This window comes from Anopheles marshallii, chromosome 2 (assembly GCF_943734725.1).
Source record: "Anopheles marshallii chromosome 2, idAnoMarsDA_429_01, whole genome shotgun sequence".
Classification (NCBI taxonomy): domain Eukaryota; kingdom Metazoa; phylum Arthropoda; class Insecta; order Diptera; family Culicidae; genus Anopheles; species Anopheles marshallii.
In genome coordinates this window covers 74,059,873-74,076,464 of record NC_071326.1, presented here as the reverse complement: position 1 = coordinate 74,076,464, position 16,592 = coordinate 74,059,873, and the positions used below count along the sequence as shown (strand labels likewise).

Below are 16,592 nucleotides of genomic sequence, written 5' to 3'. Positions count from 1 at the left end.
CAATGGAATTACCGAACCAATCATTTTGAGTGGAACGCTTCATTCTCATTACAATAATTTATGAGATAAAACAATTGCACCATAGCTGATGCATGACTTTTACGAATCTTTTCTGTAGTATGAACTCAAAAACGTATTCAAACATAATGCAGGACAGCGAAATTGTTTACAAAGTGACCAACAAAGCAAAACGCTTAAAATTCTTGGTGGTTCTATTGTTACATTTCTTTACAGCTATGCTTGTTAACGCCTAAACACAATGTGAGAGGTTAAGAGATGAATTTCGATGTTGGTGCTTATTTCAGTGCAGTTATCCCTTTTTTGTAATTACGAAAAACATCTTACACCTTATGTAGACGATTTATTTCGCATTTTAGCTTACAGTTTGTATGTATGTAATCGATGTTTCTATGGATATGTACGACCTATAAATTGATACTTACTAATACAATTGACTTGAAAACATACTTCTGCGATATTCAACCACTTAAGTGATGATCAACCAAAACAACAGATAGCAGCATTCGGGGGATCTCAAGTCCCAATTTTCCTCCAAAACCAGCTCCAACAACCAATCCCTCACCTGCTAATGTTCCTAAGATCTAATGATTCTCTCGTTTGGGACAGTACCTAGGGCCAGTATGCTTTGGATCAAATTGAACTATCAGGTCTCATACGATCCCTGTTTTCCCCCAACCATCAAGCTCACGACAAATAATTGTTACCCAAACTTCGGATAACCTTGTTCAATTCCATGAATGGCTCCCATTTTCTCACAACCTTAGCCAATTTCTGCATGAAGTCCATTAGTCCAGTTTCTTAAACATAGTCAGTAAACATATCGAACCCAAACTGTTTGTAAGATGGTGGGTAACTGCACCTATTGGGCGGGGTATACAATTTGAAGACCAGCCCCTTTGTGTGTGACCTGAACTCAAAGTCAACACTCATAATTAAGATAACAGCAGACTCTAGTTGCACCTTGAAGCGTCAGTTTAAACAGGTAGAGGGAGAAGATATCAGATCCTCGAACTAGTTCATCTGTATTTGGCTAAGCTTATTACCTGACTTGATTAATAGTGAAACATGAAAAACTGAACTGAATTGGCAAAAGTGGATTTGGTATCGCGTACCAGTAAATTCAATGAATGTCAAATCGGCCAGACGGTTTACATATAGCTAAACTAACTATACATAGGCTAACTAAAACTATGCTAACCAGACATAGGCTAACGTTCACATAATGGAACTGTTGTTAAGTAAATAAAAATGAAGAAATAAATCGCCTGCGTATACGAAAGATTTTGATTGTGTAAGAATGGAGCAAAATAATGATTCAATGCTGATAAGGAAGAGGGTAAGTGAGAGAATAGTCCTTTGTGGGACGCCATTTTCAAGTGTGGAGATAGGAAATGTCGGCACCAAGGAGAACTCTAAAGGTGCTGTCAGAAAGAAAGCTCTCGATGAAGTTGGTGAGACGTCCACCGAGGCCCCGTCTGGATAGCTGTTCTGATAGTGGTTTTGTTTGGCTTGTGAAAGGAAGTTTTCAAACACCTTTACTTTGTTAAAGGACCCAGTTTAGTTCTTCTGTTTGAGAATAGTCTATTATAGCTATGGTGGGTAGCGTTAATTTTAGGGCTGGGTATGGATTTTGAGTTTGTTAAGGTAGTCGAAAAATTAGGTGGGGGATGTTTTCAGTTGCAGAGGTGTTGGCGAAGTGTTTAGTGAAGGGTTCAGGGATTTTAGAGGGAGGGTGGTGCCGAGTTTGGGGTAATCGGAGAAGCAGCTTGTTGATTTCTACCTGAGAGGACACTCATTCTCCCCCAAATTTCTTTGCAGGTAGAGGTTGGGATCGATGTTGTTACCGATTCTTTTCCAACTGTCCTCTTTGGAGAGACGCATAGCTTCCTTGGCAAGACGGTTAGCTTCACGATAATGTTCAGCTAACATGGGTGTTACACAATTGTGGCTCAACGTCATATTTGCCTTTGGGATGGTAGAAGTGGTCGATGAGGAGGATAGCTACTGGGGATGAATATGGGATAGTGGTCGTTATTGTGGGTATCGTTACTAATTTGGGTTTGGAATTGAGGAAGAATAGAGTATGAGATGGTGCAGTACCTATTGATTGAGCCTGTGCCATTTGTGGGAGACATGCGGGTGGGAGTTCGGTCGAAAAGGAGTTCACGGAGAAAGAATTAAAAAATGTTGCCTATGTTGTCGCCACGATTGTTCGTTATAGAACAGCCCCAGGAACTATGTTGTGCAGTAAGATCACCAAGGATAATGGGAGGATTGGATATTTGGAGGATTAGCTGGGTAAGTTACCTTTTTAGAACTGGAAATGTAAGACCAGGGGGTAGATAGAAACAAAGAACGAAGGCTGGGAGGGAAAATTCTACTTGAACGGCTATTGCATGTAATGTGGTTAAATAAATTATTTTTAAACTGTGGAACAAATCACTCCACTTCACCACTAAAATTACGGGAATTGCTTACACAAAACCGTTACAGTGGCAAAAGTTTGCACTTTGGCAGCACGCGAAGCAAAGAAGAGCTCAAAAATACGTCTGTACACTTCGGCTGTTACGTTAAGAAACATTTTCCTGCTTTTAGTTAGTGTTTAAGGTCCCAATCTATTGTAGGTGTTTGTTGATAACAGGGACGCTGACCTAATCAGCAGAAGGTCTTGTGGTAATTGGTTTGGTGAGGGTTTGAAATTCAGCATGCCATTCCATAACCTAAAATGAAAAAGAGTGCCATTTGTTCCGAAACGTGGATAGCTTCGGGATAGTAGAAGGTAGTCAAGAAACGAATCCTTTTACAAATCGAATTGTAGTCCTGAGAAGGACTGTTGTTTGAGGATGTGTCGTGGGAAGAAGAAGCCCTTTACTTCTTGGCTGCTGCGGCCTTCTTCGGAGCGGCTGCCTTCTTTGGGGCGGCGGCTTTCTTCGGGGCTGCAGCCTTCTTGGCGGGAGCTGCGGCCTTCTTTGGTTTCGGTGCCTTCGGCTTGGCGGCCGCGACCTTGGATGGCTTCGTGGACTTCTGCTTGGGTGCAGCTGGCTTCTTGGCGGCCTTCTTCGCACCATCGGCGGCCTTCGGCTTCTTGGCGGCGGCTGTCTTCGGCTTCTTGCCAGTCTCTGCCTTCTTGGTGGACTTCTTGGCGGCGGCCTTCTTCTCTCCGGCCGGCTTCTTGGCAGCGACCTTCTTCTTCTTGTCTGCGGCCGATGCGGACTTCTTCGGGGCTGCTGCCTTCTTCTTCTCTACGGCCGGCTTCTTGGCGGCGGCTGACAGCTTGAACGAACCCGACGCTCCGGTTCCCTTGGTCTGGACCAGCTTGCCGCTGGCGACCGCACTCTTGAGCGCCTTCTTGAAGAAGGTGGCCAGCTTGGTCACGTCGGCCTTGTAGTTGGCCGCCACGTACTTCTTGATCGCCTGCAGCGACGAACCGTTGCGCTCGTTCAGAGCCTTCACAGCGGCCAGCACCATCTCGTTCACTGGAGGATGCGCTGCCGGTTGCTTCGGCTTCTTGGGACCAGCGGCGGCCTTCGGCTTCTTCGGCGACTTGGCCACGGTTGCTGGGGCGGCGGCTGCAGCAGCTACTTCGGTCGTTACGGTATCGGCCATCGTGTTACTTTCGCGCTTCTTTGCTATGCTTTCACTCACACACTGACACAACTGTGTTTATGTTTATGCTTATGCTACCATTCGCTTTCGCTCTATGGTCCCTCGATTGTTAAGTCCCGACGGGGAACTACCCCAAGCGCTTACGTCAAGTTTTCAACGCTCATGTCAAAGAGAGTTGCAAAAATACTGTTCCACTTTTTACCGAATTCTCTGGTAATTTGTTCTGAACCCCATGATATGATAATTGCAATGCGTAGTAAAAATGTTGAGCTATTCAAAAATGTATTCATCGTCTATGAAATATTTCTGTGGAAAAAGATAATCGCGATGGAAGTGCGAATGTATGCGATGCTGATGATGTGCATTGAGACATTATGAGGCATAATTAATATCAGACAGTTGTAAATGCATGTTTTTGATATTAAATCACTAGTTTAACATGTTTTCTCGCTCATCGCGGATTACGAGCGATAATTGATAAGAGAAAAGTACATTAAAATCGTAAAACAAAAGGCAACTCTGGTGCGTCAGATCGATCCAAACCGGAATGACATTTGATTGTTTGGGTTGGTCTTGTGTGCAAAAGTAATGATAATTTTGGAGAACGTTATACATTCTAGTGCACAACATGTGCAACATTAAGTTAAAAATAGGTTAGTTAAGTGATTTCGACATTCCAATAATGTATATTGAGATAGAATGCATCGTACAGGCCTGTGAAAGTTTGTTCTACAAGCCGATTGACAGCTGTGCGGGAAAGACGTACAGTCTACGAGAGGCTTGTGACAGACGAGAAGCCTTTAATGTTTGGTAATGAGATAGTTATTGGAATGAAAAGGTTTTACGAAATAGCAATTTATTCAGATAAGTAGAACAACACAATCAAGGAATTTTCAAAATGCAGCCGATATTGCAAAATCCATGCTCACACCAACAAGCACTTTATTCTTTCGCTACAACTAATTGGGCACAAGTATTGGAAAAACATTCGGATGGTCTGTGTAAATGACATGCAAATACAAGTTTAGTTCGGAGAAGATCTCTAAACTTTTCAACCATCAACTTTGTGTAGTAAAGTGTTTCGTAAAGTTTAATTCGATTTAATCGTCCTTTTCCGTTTATCCTTTGCTGTTATCCTGCATGAGTGTCCTTCGTTTGGATGGTCAACTAGGGCGAAATTTCGATTGATATGAAGCCCACAAATCTACAGCAATTCTATTTTGTCAAATTAAAATGTAATCATGATTGAGGAAGGAGCTTATGAGTGTTTCATTGCTGCAAAATTAGCACTGGACGAATATTACACAGTATGTGCGACCGTGTCATGGCATGATCCTTGTACAAAGCAAAGATTGTGTACTGGTGCGTTTGAAAAAAGGACTTGTAGTTCACAGACAAGCCAACAGAGTGCGCTGCGTTGAGTTCAAAATTGCTGAAAACATCGCAAATTCGAATCATTTAAATCAATCAAGGTGCTTGCAGGTTAGAAATTAAACCGTACAGTTTGTTTTTGATGAGATCATAGAGACATTTTTTTAACAATGGAATTACCGAACCAATCATTTTGAGTGGAACGCTTCATTCTCATTACAATAATTTATGAGATAAAACAATTGCACCATAGCTGATGCATGACTTTTACGAATCTTTTCTGTAGTATGAACTCAAAAACGTATTCAAACATAATGCAGGACAGCGAAATTGTTTACAAAGTGACCAACAAAGCAAAACGCTTAAAATTCTTGGTGGTTCTATTGTTACATTTCTTTACAGCTATGCTTGTTAACGCCTAAACACAATGTGAGAGGTTAAGAGATGAATTTCGATGTTGGTGCTTATTTCAGTGCAGTTATCCCTTTTTTGTAATTACGAAAAACATCTTACACCTTATGTAGACGATTTATTTCGCATTTTAGCTTACAGTTTGTATGTATGTAATCGATGTTTCTATGGATATGTACGACCTATAAATTGATACTTACTAATACAATTGACTTGAAAACATACTTCTGCGATATTCAACCACTTAAGTGATGATCAACCAAAACAACAGATAGCAGCATTCGGGGGATCTCAAGTCCCAATTTTCCTCCAAAACCAGCTCCAACAACCAATCCCTCACCTGCTAATGTTCCTAAGATCTAATGATTCTCTCGTTTGGGACAGTACCTAGGGCCAGTATGCTTTGGATCAAATTGAACTATCAGGTCTCATACGATCCCTGTTTTCCCCCAACCATCAAGCTCACGACAAATAATTGTTACCCAAACTTCGGATAACCTTGTTCAATTCCATGAATGGCTCCCATTTTCTCACAACCTTAGCCAATTTCTGCATGAAGTCCATTAGTCCAGTTTCTTAAACATAGTCAGTAAACATATCGAACCCAAACTGTTTGTAAGATGGTGGGTAACTGCACCTATTGGGCGGGGTATACAATTTGAAGACCAGCCCCTTTGTGTGTGACCTGAACTCAAAGTCAACACTCATAATTAAGATAACAGCAGACTCTAGTTGCACCTTGAAGCGTCAGTTTAAACAGGTAGAGGGAGAAGATATCAGATCCTCGAACTAGTTCATCTGTATTTGGCTAAGCTTATTACCTGACTTGATTAATAGTGAAACATGAAAAACTGAACTGAATTGGCAAAAGTGGATTTGGTATCGCGTACCAGTAAATTCAATGAATGTCAAATCGGCCAGACGGTTTACATATAGCTAAACTAACTATACATAGGCTAACTAAAACTATGCTAACCAGACATAGGCTAACGTTCACATAATGGAACTGTTGTTAAGTAAATAAAAATGAAGAAATAAATCGCCTGCGTATACGAAAGATTTTGATTGTGTAAGAATGGAGCAAAATAATGATTCAATGCTGATAAGGAAGAGGGTAAGTGAGAGAATAGTCCTTTGTGGGACGCCATTTTCAAGTGTGGAGATAGGAAATGTCGGCACCAAGGAGAACTCTAAAGGTGCTGTCAGAAAGAAAGCTCTCGATGAAGTTGGTGAGACGTCCACCGAGGCCCCGTCTGGATAGCTGTTCTGATAGTGGTTTTGTTTGGCTTGTGAAAGGAAGTTTTCAAACACCTTTACTTTGTTAAAGGACCCAGTTTAGTTCTTCTGTTTGAGAATAGTCTATTATAGCTATGGTGGGTAGCGTTAATTTTAGGGCTGGGTATGGATTTTGAGTTTGTTAAGGTAGTCGAAAAATTAGGTGGGGGATGTTTTCAGTTGCAGAGGTGTTGGCGAAGTGTTTAGTGAAGGGTTCAGGGATTTTAGAGGGAGGGTGGTGCCGAGTTTGGAGTAATCAGAGAAGCAGCTTGTTGATTTCTACCTGAGAGGACACTCATTCTCCCCCAAATTTCTTTGCAGGTAGAGGTTGGGATCGATGTTGTTACCGATTCTTTTCCAACTGTCCTCTTTGGAGAGACGCATAGCTTCCTTGGCAAGACGGTTAGCTTCACGATAATGTTCAGCTAACATGGGTGTTAGACAATTGTGGCTCAACGTCATATTTGCCTTTGGGATGGTAGAAGTGGTCGATGAGGAGGATAGCTACTGGGGATGAATATGGGATAGTGGTCGTTATTGTGGGTATCGTTACTAATTTGGGTTTGGAATTGAGGAAGAATAGAGTATGAGATGGTGCAGTACCTATTGATTGAGCCTGTGCCATTTGTGGGAGACATGCGGGTGGGAGTTCGGTCGAAAAGGAGTTCACGGAGAAAGAATTAAAAAATGTTGCCTATGTTGTCGCCACGATTGTTCGTTATAGAACAGCCCCAGGAACTATGTTTTGCAGTAAGATCACCAAGGATAATGGGAGGATTGGATATTTGGAGGATTAGCTGGGTAAGTTACCTGTTTAGAACTGGAAATGTAAGACCAGGGGGTTGATACAAACAAAGAACGAAGGCTGGGAGGTGTGATTCTATTTGAACGGCTATTGCATGTAATGTGGTTAAATAAATTATTTTTAAACTGTGGGACAAATCACTCCACTTCACCACTAAAATTACGGGAATTGCTTACACAAAACCGTTACAGTGGCAAAAGTTTGCACTTTGGCAACACGCGAAGCAAAGAAGAACTCAAAAATACGTCTGTACACTTCGGCTGTTACGTTAAGAAACATTTTCCTGCTTTTAGTTAGTGTTTAAGGTCCCAATCTATTGTAGGTGTATGTTGATAACAGGGACGCTGAACTAATGAGCAGAAGGTCTTGTGGTAATTGGTTTGGTGAGGGTTTGAAATTCAGCATGCCATTCCATAACCTAAAATGAAAAAGAGTGCCATTTGTTCCGAAACGTGGATAGCTTCGGGATAGTAGAAGGTAGTCAAGAAACGAATCCTTTTACAAATCGAATTGTAGTCCTGAGAAGGACTGTTGTTTGAGGATGTGTCGTGGGAAGAAGAAGCCCTTTACTTCTTGGCTGCTGCGGCCTTCTTCGGAGCGGCTGCCTTCTTTGGTGCGGCGGCTTTCTTCGGGGCTGCAGCCTTCTTGGCGGGAGCTGCGGCCTTCTTTGGCTTCGGTGCCTTCGGCTTGGCGGCCGCGACCTTGGATGGCTTCGTGGACTTCTGCTTGGGTGCAGCTGGCTTCTTGGCGGCTTTCTTCGCACCATCGGCGGCCTTCGGCTTCTTGGCGGCGGCTGTCTTCGGCTTCTTGCCAGTCTCTGCCTTCTTGGTGGACTTCTTGGCGGCGGCCTTCTTCTCTCCGGCCGGCTTCTTGGCAGCGACCTTCTTCTTCTTGTCTGCGGCCGATGCGGACTTCTTCGGGGCTGCTGCCTTCTTCTTCTCTACGGCCGGCTTCTTGGCGGCGGCTGACAGCTTGAACGAACCCGACGCTCCGGTTCCCTTGGTCTGGACCAGCTTGCCGCTGGCGACGGCACTCTTGAGCGCCTTCTTGAAGAAGGTGGCCAGCTTGGTCACGTCGGCCTTGTAGTTGGCCGCCACGTACTTCTTGATCGCCTGCAGCGACGAACCGTTGCGCTCGTTCAGAGCCTTCACAGCGGCCAGCACCATCTCGTTCACTGGAGGATGCGCTGCCGGTTGCTTCGGCTTCTTGGGACCAGCGGCGGCCTTCGGCTTCTTCGGCGACTTGGCCACGGTTGCTGGGGCGGCGGCTGCAGCAGCTACTTCGGTCGTTACGGTATCGGCCATCGTGTTACTTTCGCGCTTCTTTGCTATGCTTTCACTCACACACTGACACAGCTGTGTTTATGTTTATGCTTATGCTACCATTCGCTTTCGCTCTATGGTCCCTCGATTTATAAGTCCCGACGGGGAACTACCCCAAGCGCTTACGTCAAGTTTTCAACGCTCATGTCAAAGAGAGTTGCAAAAATACTGTTCCACTTTTGACCGAATTCTCTGGTAATTTGTTCTGAACCCCATGATATGATAATTGCAACGCGTAGTAAAAATGTTGAGCTATCCAAAAATGTATTCATCGTCTATGAAATGTTTCTGTGGAAAAAGATAATCGCGATGGAAGTGCGAATGTATGCGATGCTGATGATGTGCAGTGAGACATTATGAGGCATAATTAATACCAGACAGTTGTAAATGCATGTTTTTGATATTAAATCACTAGTTCAACATGTTTTCTCACTCATCGTGGCTTACGAGCGATAATTGATAAGAGAAAAGTACATAAAAATCGTAAAACAAAAGGCAACTCTGGTGCGTCAGATCGATCCAAACCGGAATGACATTTGATTGTTTGGGTTGGTCTTGTGTGCAAAAGTAATGATAATTTTGGAGAATGTTATGCATTCTAGTGCAGAACATGTGCAACATTAAGTTAAAAATAGGTTAGTTAAGTGATTTCGACATTCCAATAATGTATATTGAGATAGAATGCATCGTACAGGCCTGTGAAAGTTTGTTCTACAAGCCGACTGACAGCTGTCCGGGAAAGACGTACAGTCTACGAGAGGCTTGTGGCAGACGAGAAGCCTTTAACGTTTGGTAATGAGATAGTTATTGGAATGAAAAGGTTTTATGAAATAGCAATTTATGTAGATAAGTAGAACAACACAATCAAGGAATTTTCAAAATGCAGCCGATATTGCAAAATCCATGCTCACACCAACAAGCACTTTATTCTTTCGCTACAACTAATTGGACACAAGTTATTGGAAAAACATTCGAATTACGAGTGGTCTGTGTAAATGACATGCAAATACAAGTTTAGTTTGGAGAAGATTTCTAAACATTTCAACCATCAACTTTGTGTAGTAAAGTGTTTCGTAAAGTTTAATTCGATTTAATCGTCCTTTTCCGTTTATTCTTTGCTGTTATTCTGCACGCGTGTCCTTTGTTTGGATGGTCAACTAGGGCGAAATTTCGATTGATATTAAGCCCACAAATCTACAGCAATTCTATTTTGTCAAATTAAAATGTAATCATGATTGAGGAAGGAGCTTATGAGTGTTTCATTGCTGCAAAATTAGCACTGGACGAATATTACACAGCATGTGCGAGCGTGTCATGGCATGATCCTCGTACAAAGCAGAGATTGTGTACTGGTGCGTTTGAAAAAAGGACTTGTAGTTCACAGACAAGCCAACAGAGTGCGCTGCGTTGAGTTTAATATTGCTGAAAACATCGCAAATTCGAATCATTTAAATCAATCAAGGTGCTTGCAGGTTAGAAATTAAACCGTACAGTTTGTTTGTTTTTGATGAGATTATAGAGGCATTTTATAGACACAGATTTTAAGACATAGACGATTTATTTCGCATTTCAGCTTACAGTTTGTATAGATGTACGTACTGAGTTGTATAGATATGTATGTACTAGAGTCTTTGCACCTAAACCAATCACATTCAATTGTATAACCATACTCCATCAAACACAACATTACATCCAAAACTAGCAACCCACTGACCACTCAACAATACTGTAAACAGCTCTTATCTGACAAATATGCAGATCACAACCACCACATCTACGTGTCATGCGTCTACACAGATGGATCCGTACTCTCAACGGCCTCAGGTTGCAAAATCCACAGCAGATCTGTCAATTGCAGCATTAAACTTCCCGATTTCACTACACTTCCAGATTTCACTGGATATATTTCAATTTAAAGATATATTTGGTTTATTTTTTACAATTTATTGGAATTTACTACATCTGCATTACAAAACCTATTTGCTTACAAATACAGCAAATTCTTCATTTAATCTTAATCGTCACATCAATGAAAACCAATTTAATTTCTAACCTGCAAGCACCTTGTTTGATTTAAATGATTCGAATTTTCGATGTTTTCAGCAATATTAAACTCAACGCAGCGCACTCTGTTGGCTTGTCTGTGAACTACAAGTCCTTTTTTCAAACGCACCAGTACACAATCTTTGCTTTGTACAAGGATCATGCCATGACACGGTCGCACATGCTGTGTAATATTCGTCCAGTGCTAATTTTACATACATAAGCTCCTTCCTCAATCATGATTACATTTTAATTTGACAAAATAGAATTGCTGTAGATTTGTGGGCTTCATATCAATCGAAATTTCGCCCTAGTTGACCACCCGAACAAAGGACACGCGAGCAGGATAACAGCAAAGGATAAACGGAAAAGGACGATTAAATCGAATTAAACTTTACGAAACACTTTACTACACAAAGTTGATGGTTGAAATGTTTAGAAATCTTCTCCAAACTAAACTTGTATTTGCATGTCATTTACACAGACCACTCGTAATTCGAATGTTTTTCCAATAACTTGTGTCCAATTAGTTGTAGCGGAAGAATAAAGTGCTTGTTGGTGTGAACATGGATTTTGCAATATCGGCTGCATTTTGAAAATTCCTTGATTGTTTTGTTCTTTTTATCTACATAAATTGCTATTTCATAAAACCTTTTCATTCCAATAACTATCTCATTACCAAACGTTAAAGGCTTCTTGTCTGCCACAAGCCTCTCGTAGACTGTACGTCTTTCCCGCACAGCTGTCAGTCGGCTTGTAGAACAAACTTTCACAGGCCTGTACGATGCATTCTATCTCAATATACATTATTGGAATGTCGAAATCACTTAACTAACCTATTTTTAACTTAATTTTGCACATGTTCTGCACTAGAATGCATAACATTCTCCAAAATTATCATTACTTTTGCACACAAGACCAACCCAAACAATCAAATGTCATTCCGGTTTGGATCGATCTGACGCACCAGAGTTGCCTTTTGTTTTACGATTTTAATGTACTTTTCTCTTATCAATTATCGCTCGTAAGCCGCGATGAGTGAGAAAACATGTTAAACTAGTGATTTGATATCATAAACAAGCATTTACAACTGTCTGATATTAATTATGCCTCATAATGTCTCACTGCACATCATCAGCATCGCATACATTCGCACTTCCATCGCGATTATCTTTTTCCACAGAAACATTTCATAGACGATGCATACATTTTTGGATAGCTCAACATTTTTACTACGCGTTGCAATTATCATATCATGGGGTTCAGAACAAATTACCAGAGAATTCGGTAAAAAGTGGAACAGTATTTTTGCAACTCTCTTTGACATGAGCGTTGAAAACTTGACGTAAGCGCTTGGGGTAGTTCCCCGTCGGGACTTAACAATCGAGGGACCATAGAGCGAAAGCGAATGGTAGCATAAGCATAAACATAAACACAGTTGTGTCAGTGTGTGAGTGAAAGCATAGCAAAGAAGCGCGAAAGTAACACGATGGCCGATACCGTAACGACCGAAGTAGCTGCTGCAGCCGCCGCCCCAGCAACCGTGGCCAAGTCGCCGAAGAAGCCGAAGGCCGCCGCTGGTCCCAAGAAGCCGAAGCAACCGGCAGCGCATCCTCCAGTGAACGAGATGGTGCTGGCCGCTGTGAAGGCTCTGAACGAGCGCAACGGTTCGTCGCTGCAGGCGATCAAGAAGTACGTGGCGGCCAACTACAAGGCCGACGTGACCAAGCTGGCCACCTTCTTCAAGAAGGCGCTCAAGAGTGCGGTCGCCAGCGGCAAGCTGGTCCAGACCAAGGGAACCGGAGCGTCGGGTTCGTTCAAGCTGTCAGCCGCCGCCAAGAAGCCGGCCGTAGAGAAGAAGAAGGCAGCAGCCCCGAAGAAGTCCGCATCGGCCGCAGACAAGAAGAAGAAGGTCGCTGCCAAGAAGCCGGCCGGAGAGAAGAAGATCGCCGCCAAGAAGTCCACCAAGAAGGCAGAGACTGGCAAGAAGCCGAAGACAGCCGCCGCCAAGAAGCCGAAGGCCGCCGATGGTGCGAAGAAGGCCGCCAAGAAGCCAGCTGCACCCAAGCAGAAGTCCACGAAGCCATCCAAGGTCGCGGCCGCCAAGCCGAAGGCACCGAAGCCAAAGAAGGCCGCAGCTCCCGCCAAGAAGGCTGCAGCCCCGAAGAAAGCCGCCGCCCCAAAGAAGGCAGCCGCTCCGAAGAAGGCCGCAGCAGCCAAGAAGTAAAGGGCTTCTTCTTCCCACGACACATCCTCAAACAACAGTCCTTCTCAGGACTACAATTCGATTTGTAAAAGGATTCGTTTCTTGACTACCTTCTGCTATACCGAAGCTATCCATGTTTCGGAACAAATGGCACTCTTTTTCATTTTAGGTTATGGCAAGCATTGCGTTTGCTGAAATTCCGAGCTCACGCGGTGAATCAACCATCTCGCTTACGCTTTCAGGTCATAGGCGAAACATAATCCCAACCGTATTATGACTACCCAGTAGATCTCCACGTTTAATGGTATAACCGGTCTAGTTGTACCAGAGATTTTAATTCGAATAATCAAGTTATAACTTGTTCTTTTGACGCTTCCTGTCCCCTTGTGTTTTGACTAGATCAATTGTGTAACATTGGCTAGATCAATGCCAGAGAGACAATATCAGCAATTTGCTTACGAGGTCTATTAGGTTAACAGGGTTCCCATACAGCGTTCTGGTGTATGTGCAGATACGGTTACACTGAAATGTTCAAAACTGCACTTGATTTACCCTCAAAATCACTGTCTGAGAAGGTCACGAAACCATTAATGGCTGAGACCGCTATGAGGATATGAGTGATGTGGTCCTATAGTCTCGTATGTATCCGGTCCGGATAGTCACTGGCCAGAAGAGCTTATGCTTGCTTGTACTAACTAGAATCGTAGAATATACTGAGTCCACTTGTACTTGGCTCCGACGCGGTAGGTGTCCGTATCCGACACTCCGTGCAATAGACGCTTTTGTGTCGCTTTCAGTCATCAAATGTAAAGCCGTAGCAAACGGATCACCACTTCCTTTATGTTGCGATCGTAATATTAATTTGCATATATTAGTACACAATTCACCACATCGTGTATGCCAACCATTTGTTGTTTGCCTATTTATTTGCCTAGTCCTATAAAAGGGCTCCACTAAACTTATCCGCCTAGTAACATGTGTAGTACTGTGTATAAAAAGGAGATGATAAAGGAAAGCTCACGAATGGGTGTTGTGTGTCATAATCGAATCGAAGATAAGACCATCACTCAGTTTCGTGACCCTGTTTCACAGTTTTTAATGTCCATTTGAATTCTTATACCGTCTAGTAACATTTCTGAAATGGTTGCTCATGCAGCGTGGGTATGTTTTTTTTTTAACCAAAAGCTTAATCATAAGATAATTTGTTAGTTTTATGTCTCTGCCTGCACGGTACACTATTATTCTCTCTCTCTCTCTCTTTTTGTTCGACATAGTTTTTCTTGTATATAGCAAAATATGCTTGCTAAAATAATCGTCCGAAAATATATATTTATATATGTAGCTATATATATATATATATACTCTGCACAATCATATGCACGATTCTTATGTGTATATTTATATATATATTATGAGTGTATATACCTTTGATCCTAATGTTTGCTTGTCTTCATCAATTTAGGGGGAAGGTCAAGATGTATCCGTTAACGTGCGTGATGCTGTAACATGGTCATTAAAATAACTGTTTCCCTTTGCCTTTATTCACTATCACCTTATTGTTCTATTCACTTATCGTATCGTAAACTTTCGAGTAGTATTCCTACACTACTACCAACTGCACAGTATCTAGCATCGCTTTCTAAAAGCTAATTTTCTTCCTATTTCGTACCGTAATCCCACGCCAGCTCCTGACATAGATTAGAACGTACTGTTAACGCAAAAAAAAAATATCCAAAACAATACCACATTTTCATACACATACTCTCGCACAATTCTGACACACTAGCACACACATACACACACATTCTTCATTATAATATTGCTGTGGTCTATACGATTGCAGCTAAACGGTTCTATCTCTTAGCTAATTTAAGCCTGACGATGGGAAATGATATGCTAACTAAACGCTAATACTCAAATAAACAGCATCGAATTAAAAAGCGTTAACTAACAAAACAAAAAGTGATGCCTAAGCCAGATCCCAGCATAGATTCCGGGATAGTTTGCGCTACGGTTTCCCAATATTCTGCTCATACCCGCACAAAATTTACATACAACTGCAATGCTGACGAGGTAAATATGGTGTGTCAAAATGCAGACCCTGTGCGCACAGACGCACACGGTCGCGATTGCTCGTGCTACTCCAGGGGAGGGGGTTCCCAACTGAAGGTGGCACTCGTACAGCCATCAGGAGCGCTGTGGGGTGAATTTAGTTCATCCATTTCTTGCAGTTCGGTGCACCGCACATACACGATATTTTGTGTGCATCGTCCTCGATGTCGAACTTGTAGTCGTAGGACAGTTCTTCCCCACGGTTGATTCGCCGTTTCGCGAAGATGATGATGCGCAGTTCGCGATCCACCTCGACAATTTCCGTCACGCAGTTCGGGTTGCAGGAGTGATTGATATATCTCGCAAGACCGCCGCTAAGCGTCGCATCGACCACACGCTCCTCGTCCAATCGAAACATGTAGATGCCGCGATTCTACAGAAACATATGATCAGCGCATGAGTGAAATGGTCCACAGCATTCTCAACCTCTCTACCGCGTCCGTGTGTGATACTTACCCTCGCTTCGTACTGCTTCTCGCGCAATTCGGACACCTCGGTGCGTATTACCTCACCAATGTACTCAATCACCATGGTGTGCTTCTCGAGATCGCGTGCCGCATACAAACCAAGCCCCTGAATCTTCGAACGCGCAAGGAAAACGTTGTTGCGCCACTCCTGCTTCATCTTCTTGTACTGCGAACTCTTCGAATGCACGAACTGTTTGCTGTACGGGCAGGCAACCTCCCCGGCCGGCGAACTGGTCGGCACGAACGTTGGCCGTTGGCTGGCGGAACCGGTGCGCTGCGTGTGGGGCTTTTTCCACGAAAGCGAGTGCTTCAGCTTCGGTTCGGTTCGGGCAGCGCCCGATGGATTGATGGCTAGCGGGAGTTCCAACAGTGGATTGCGCCCATACTTGAACCGATAGTCGGTCAGTGTTTCGATGCCGGGCAAACTTTCCAAGATACGCACGACCGCCGGTTCGGTCAATCCGAACAAATCTTCGCCGGTGATGTATTTCGGAAAGAGTTGCACTATGTGGCAGCTCTTCCGTAGCTGGGCCATCGGTTCAAGAATGCGCTGCCAGACTGCTTTCGGTGTCGAATCGCGCAGTTCTATGTCATCCTCGGATGCTTCCTGCACAAGCACGCGGAACTCTGGATGTCCGCAAACATCTGCGATGGAGCATATGTACCGGCAGCGCTTGTTCGGACGACGCATCGACCAGTAGAATCGGATCTGCAGGAAAAGAAGGATAGCGATAAAGTACGGGGCGATTCTAACAATACACGTTATCTGCGTATGTAGCAAACCAACTTGTATTTCTTTTAGTTTTCAAGGCGTGAAAAGATTCATGAATCCATGACTCCAAAGACGAAAACAATGGTTCAACTCCGACAAAAATTCGGAGTCTACTTAGGATTATTCCGGAGTTATCTTTGGAGTCGAGTCCAGATTTGACTGCGGTATACTTCGAATTTAA

The 16,592-nt window shown here is 43.1% G+C and overlaps 4 protein-coding genes across 4 annotated transcripts in view; 1 reads left to right on the top strand and 3 right to left on the bottom strand.

The window, feature by feature from the left end:
- Positions 1 to 2,889: 2,889 nt before the first annotated feature.
- Positions 2,890 to 3,627, bottom strand: LOC128718552 (histone H1-like). Its single transcript, XM_053812175.1, has one exon. The coding sequence runs from the start codon at positions 3,625 to 3,627 to the stop codon at positions 2,890 to 2,892; it is 738 nt and encodes a 245-aa protein (XP_053668150.1).
- Positions 3,628 to 8,055: 4,428 nt separating this feature from the next.
- On the bottom strand, positions 8,056 to 8,793 carry LOC128718551 (histone H1-like). The gene has a single exon (XM_053812173.1). The coding sequence runs from the start codon at positions 8,791 to 8,793 to the stop codon at positions 8,056 to 8,058; it is 738 nt and encodes a 245-aa protein (XP_053668148.1).
- A 3,550-nt stretch (positions 8,794 to 12,343) lies between these two features.
- LOC128718550 (histone H1-like) lies at positions 12,344 to 13,081 on the top strand. Its single transcript, XM_053812172.1, has one exon. The coding sequence runs from the start codon at positions 12,344 to 12,346 to the stop codon at positions 13,079 to 13,081; it is 738 nt and encodes a 245-aa protein (XP_053668147.1).
- A 2,188-nt stretch (positions 13,082 to 15,269) lies between these two features.
- The window catches only part of LOC128718549 (histone-lysine N-methyltransferase 2D-like), a 30,450-nt gene continuing 29,127 nt past the window's right edge, over positions 15,270 to 16,592 (bottom strand). Inside the window, exons 16-17 of the mRNA XM_053812171.1 lie at positions 15,629 to 16,348; positions 15,270 to 15,545 (exon numbers count right to left, since the gene is read on the bottom strand). Coding sequence (XP_053668146.1) covers positions 15,270 to 15,545; positions 15,629 to 16,348 — 996 coding nt within the window. The remainder of the gene's footprint in view (positions 15,546 to 15,628; positions 16,349 to 16,592) is intronic.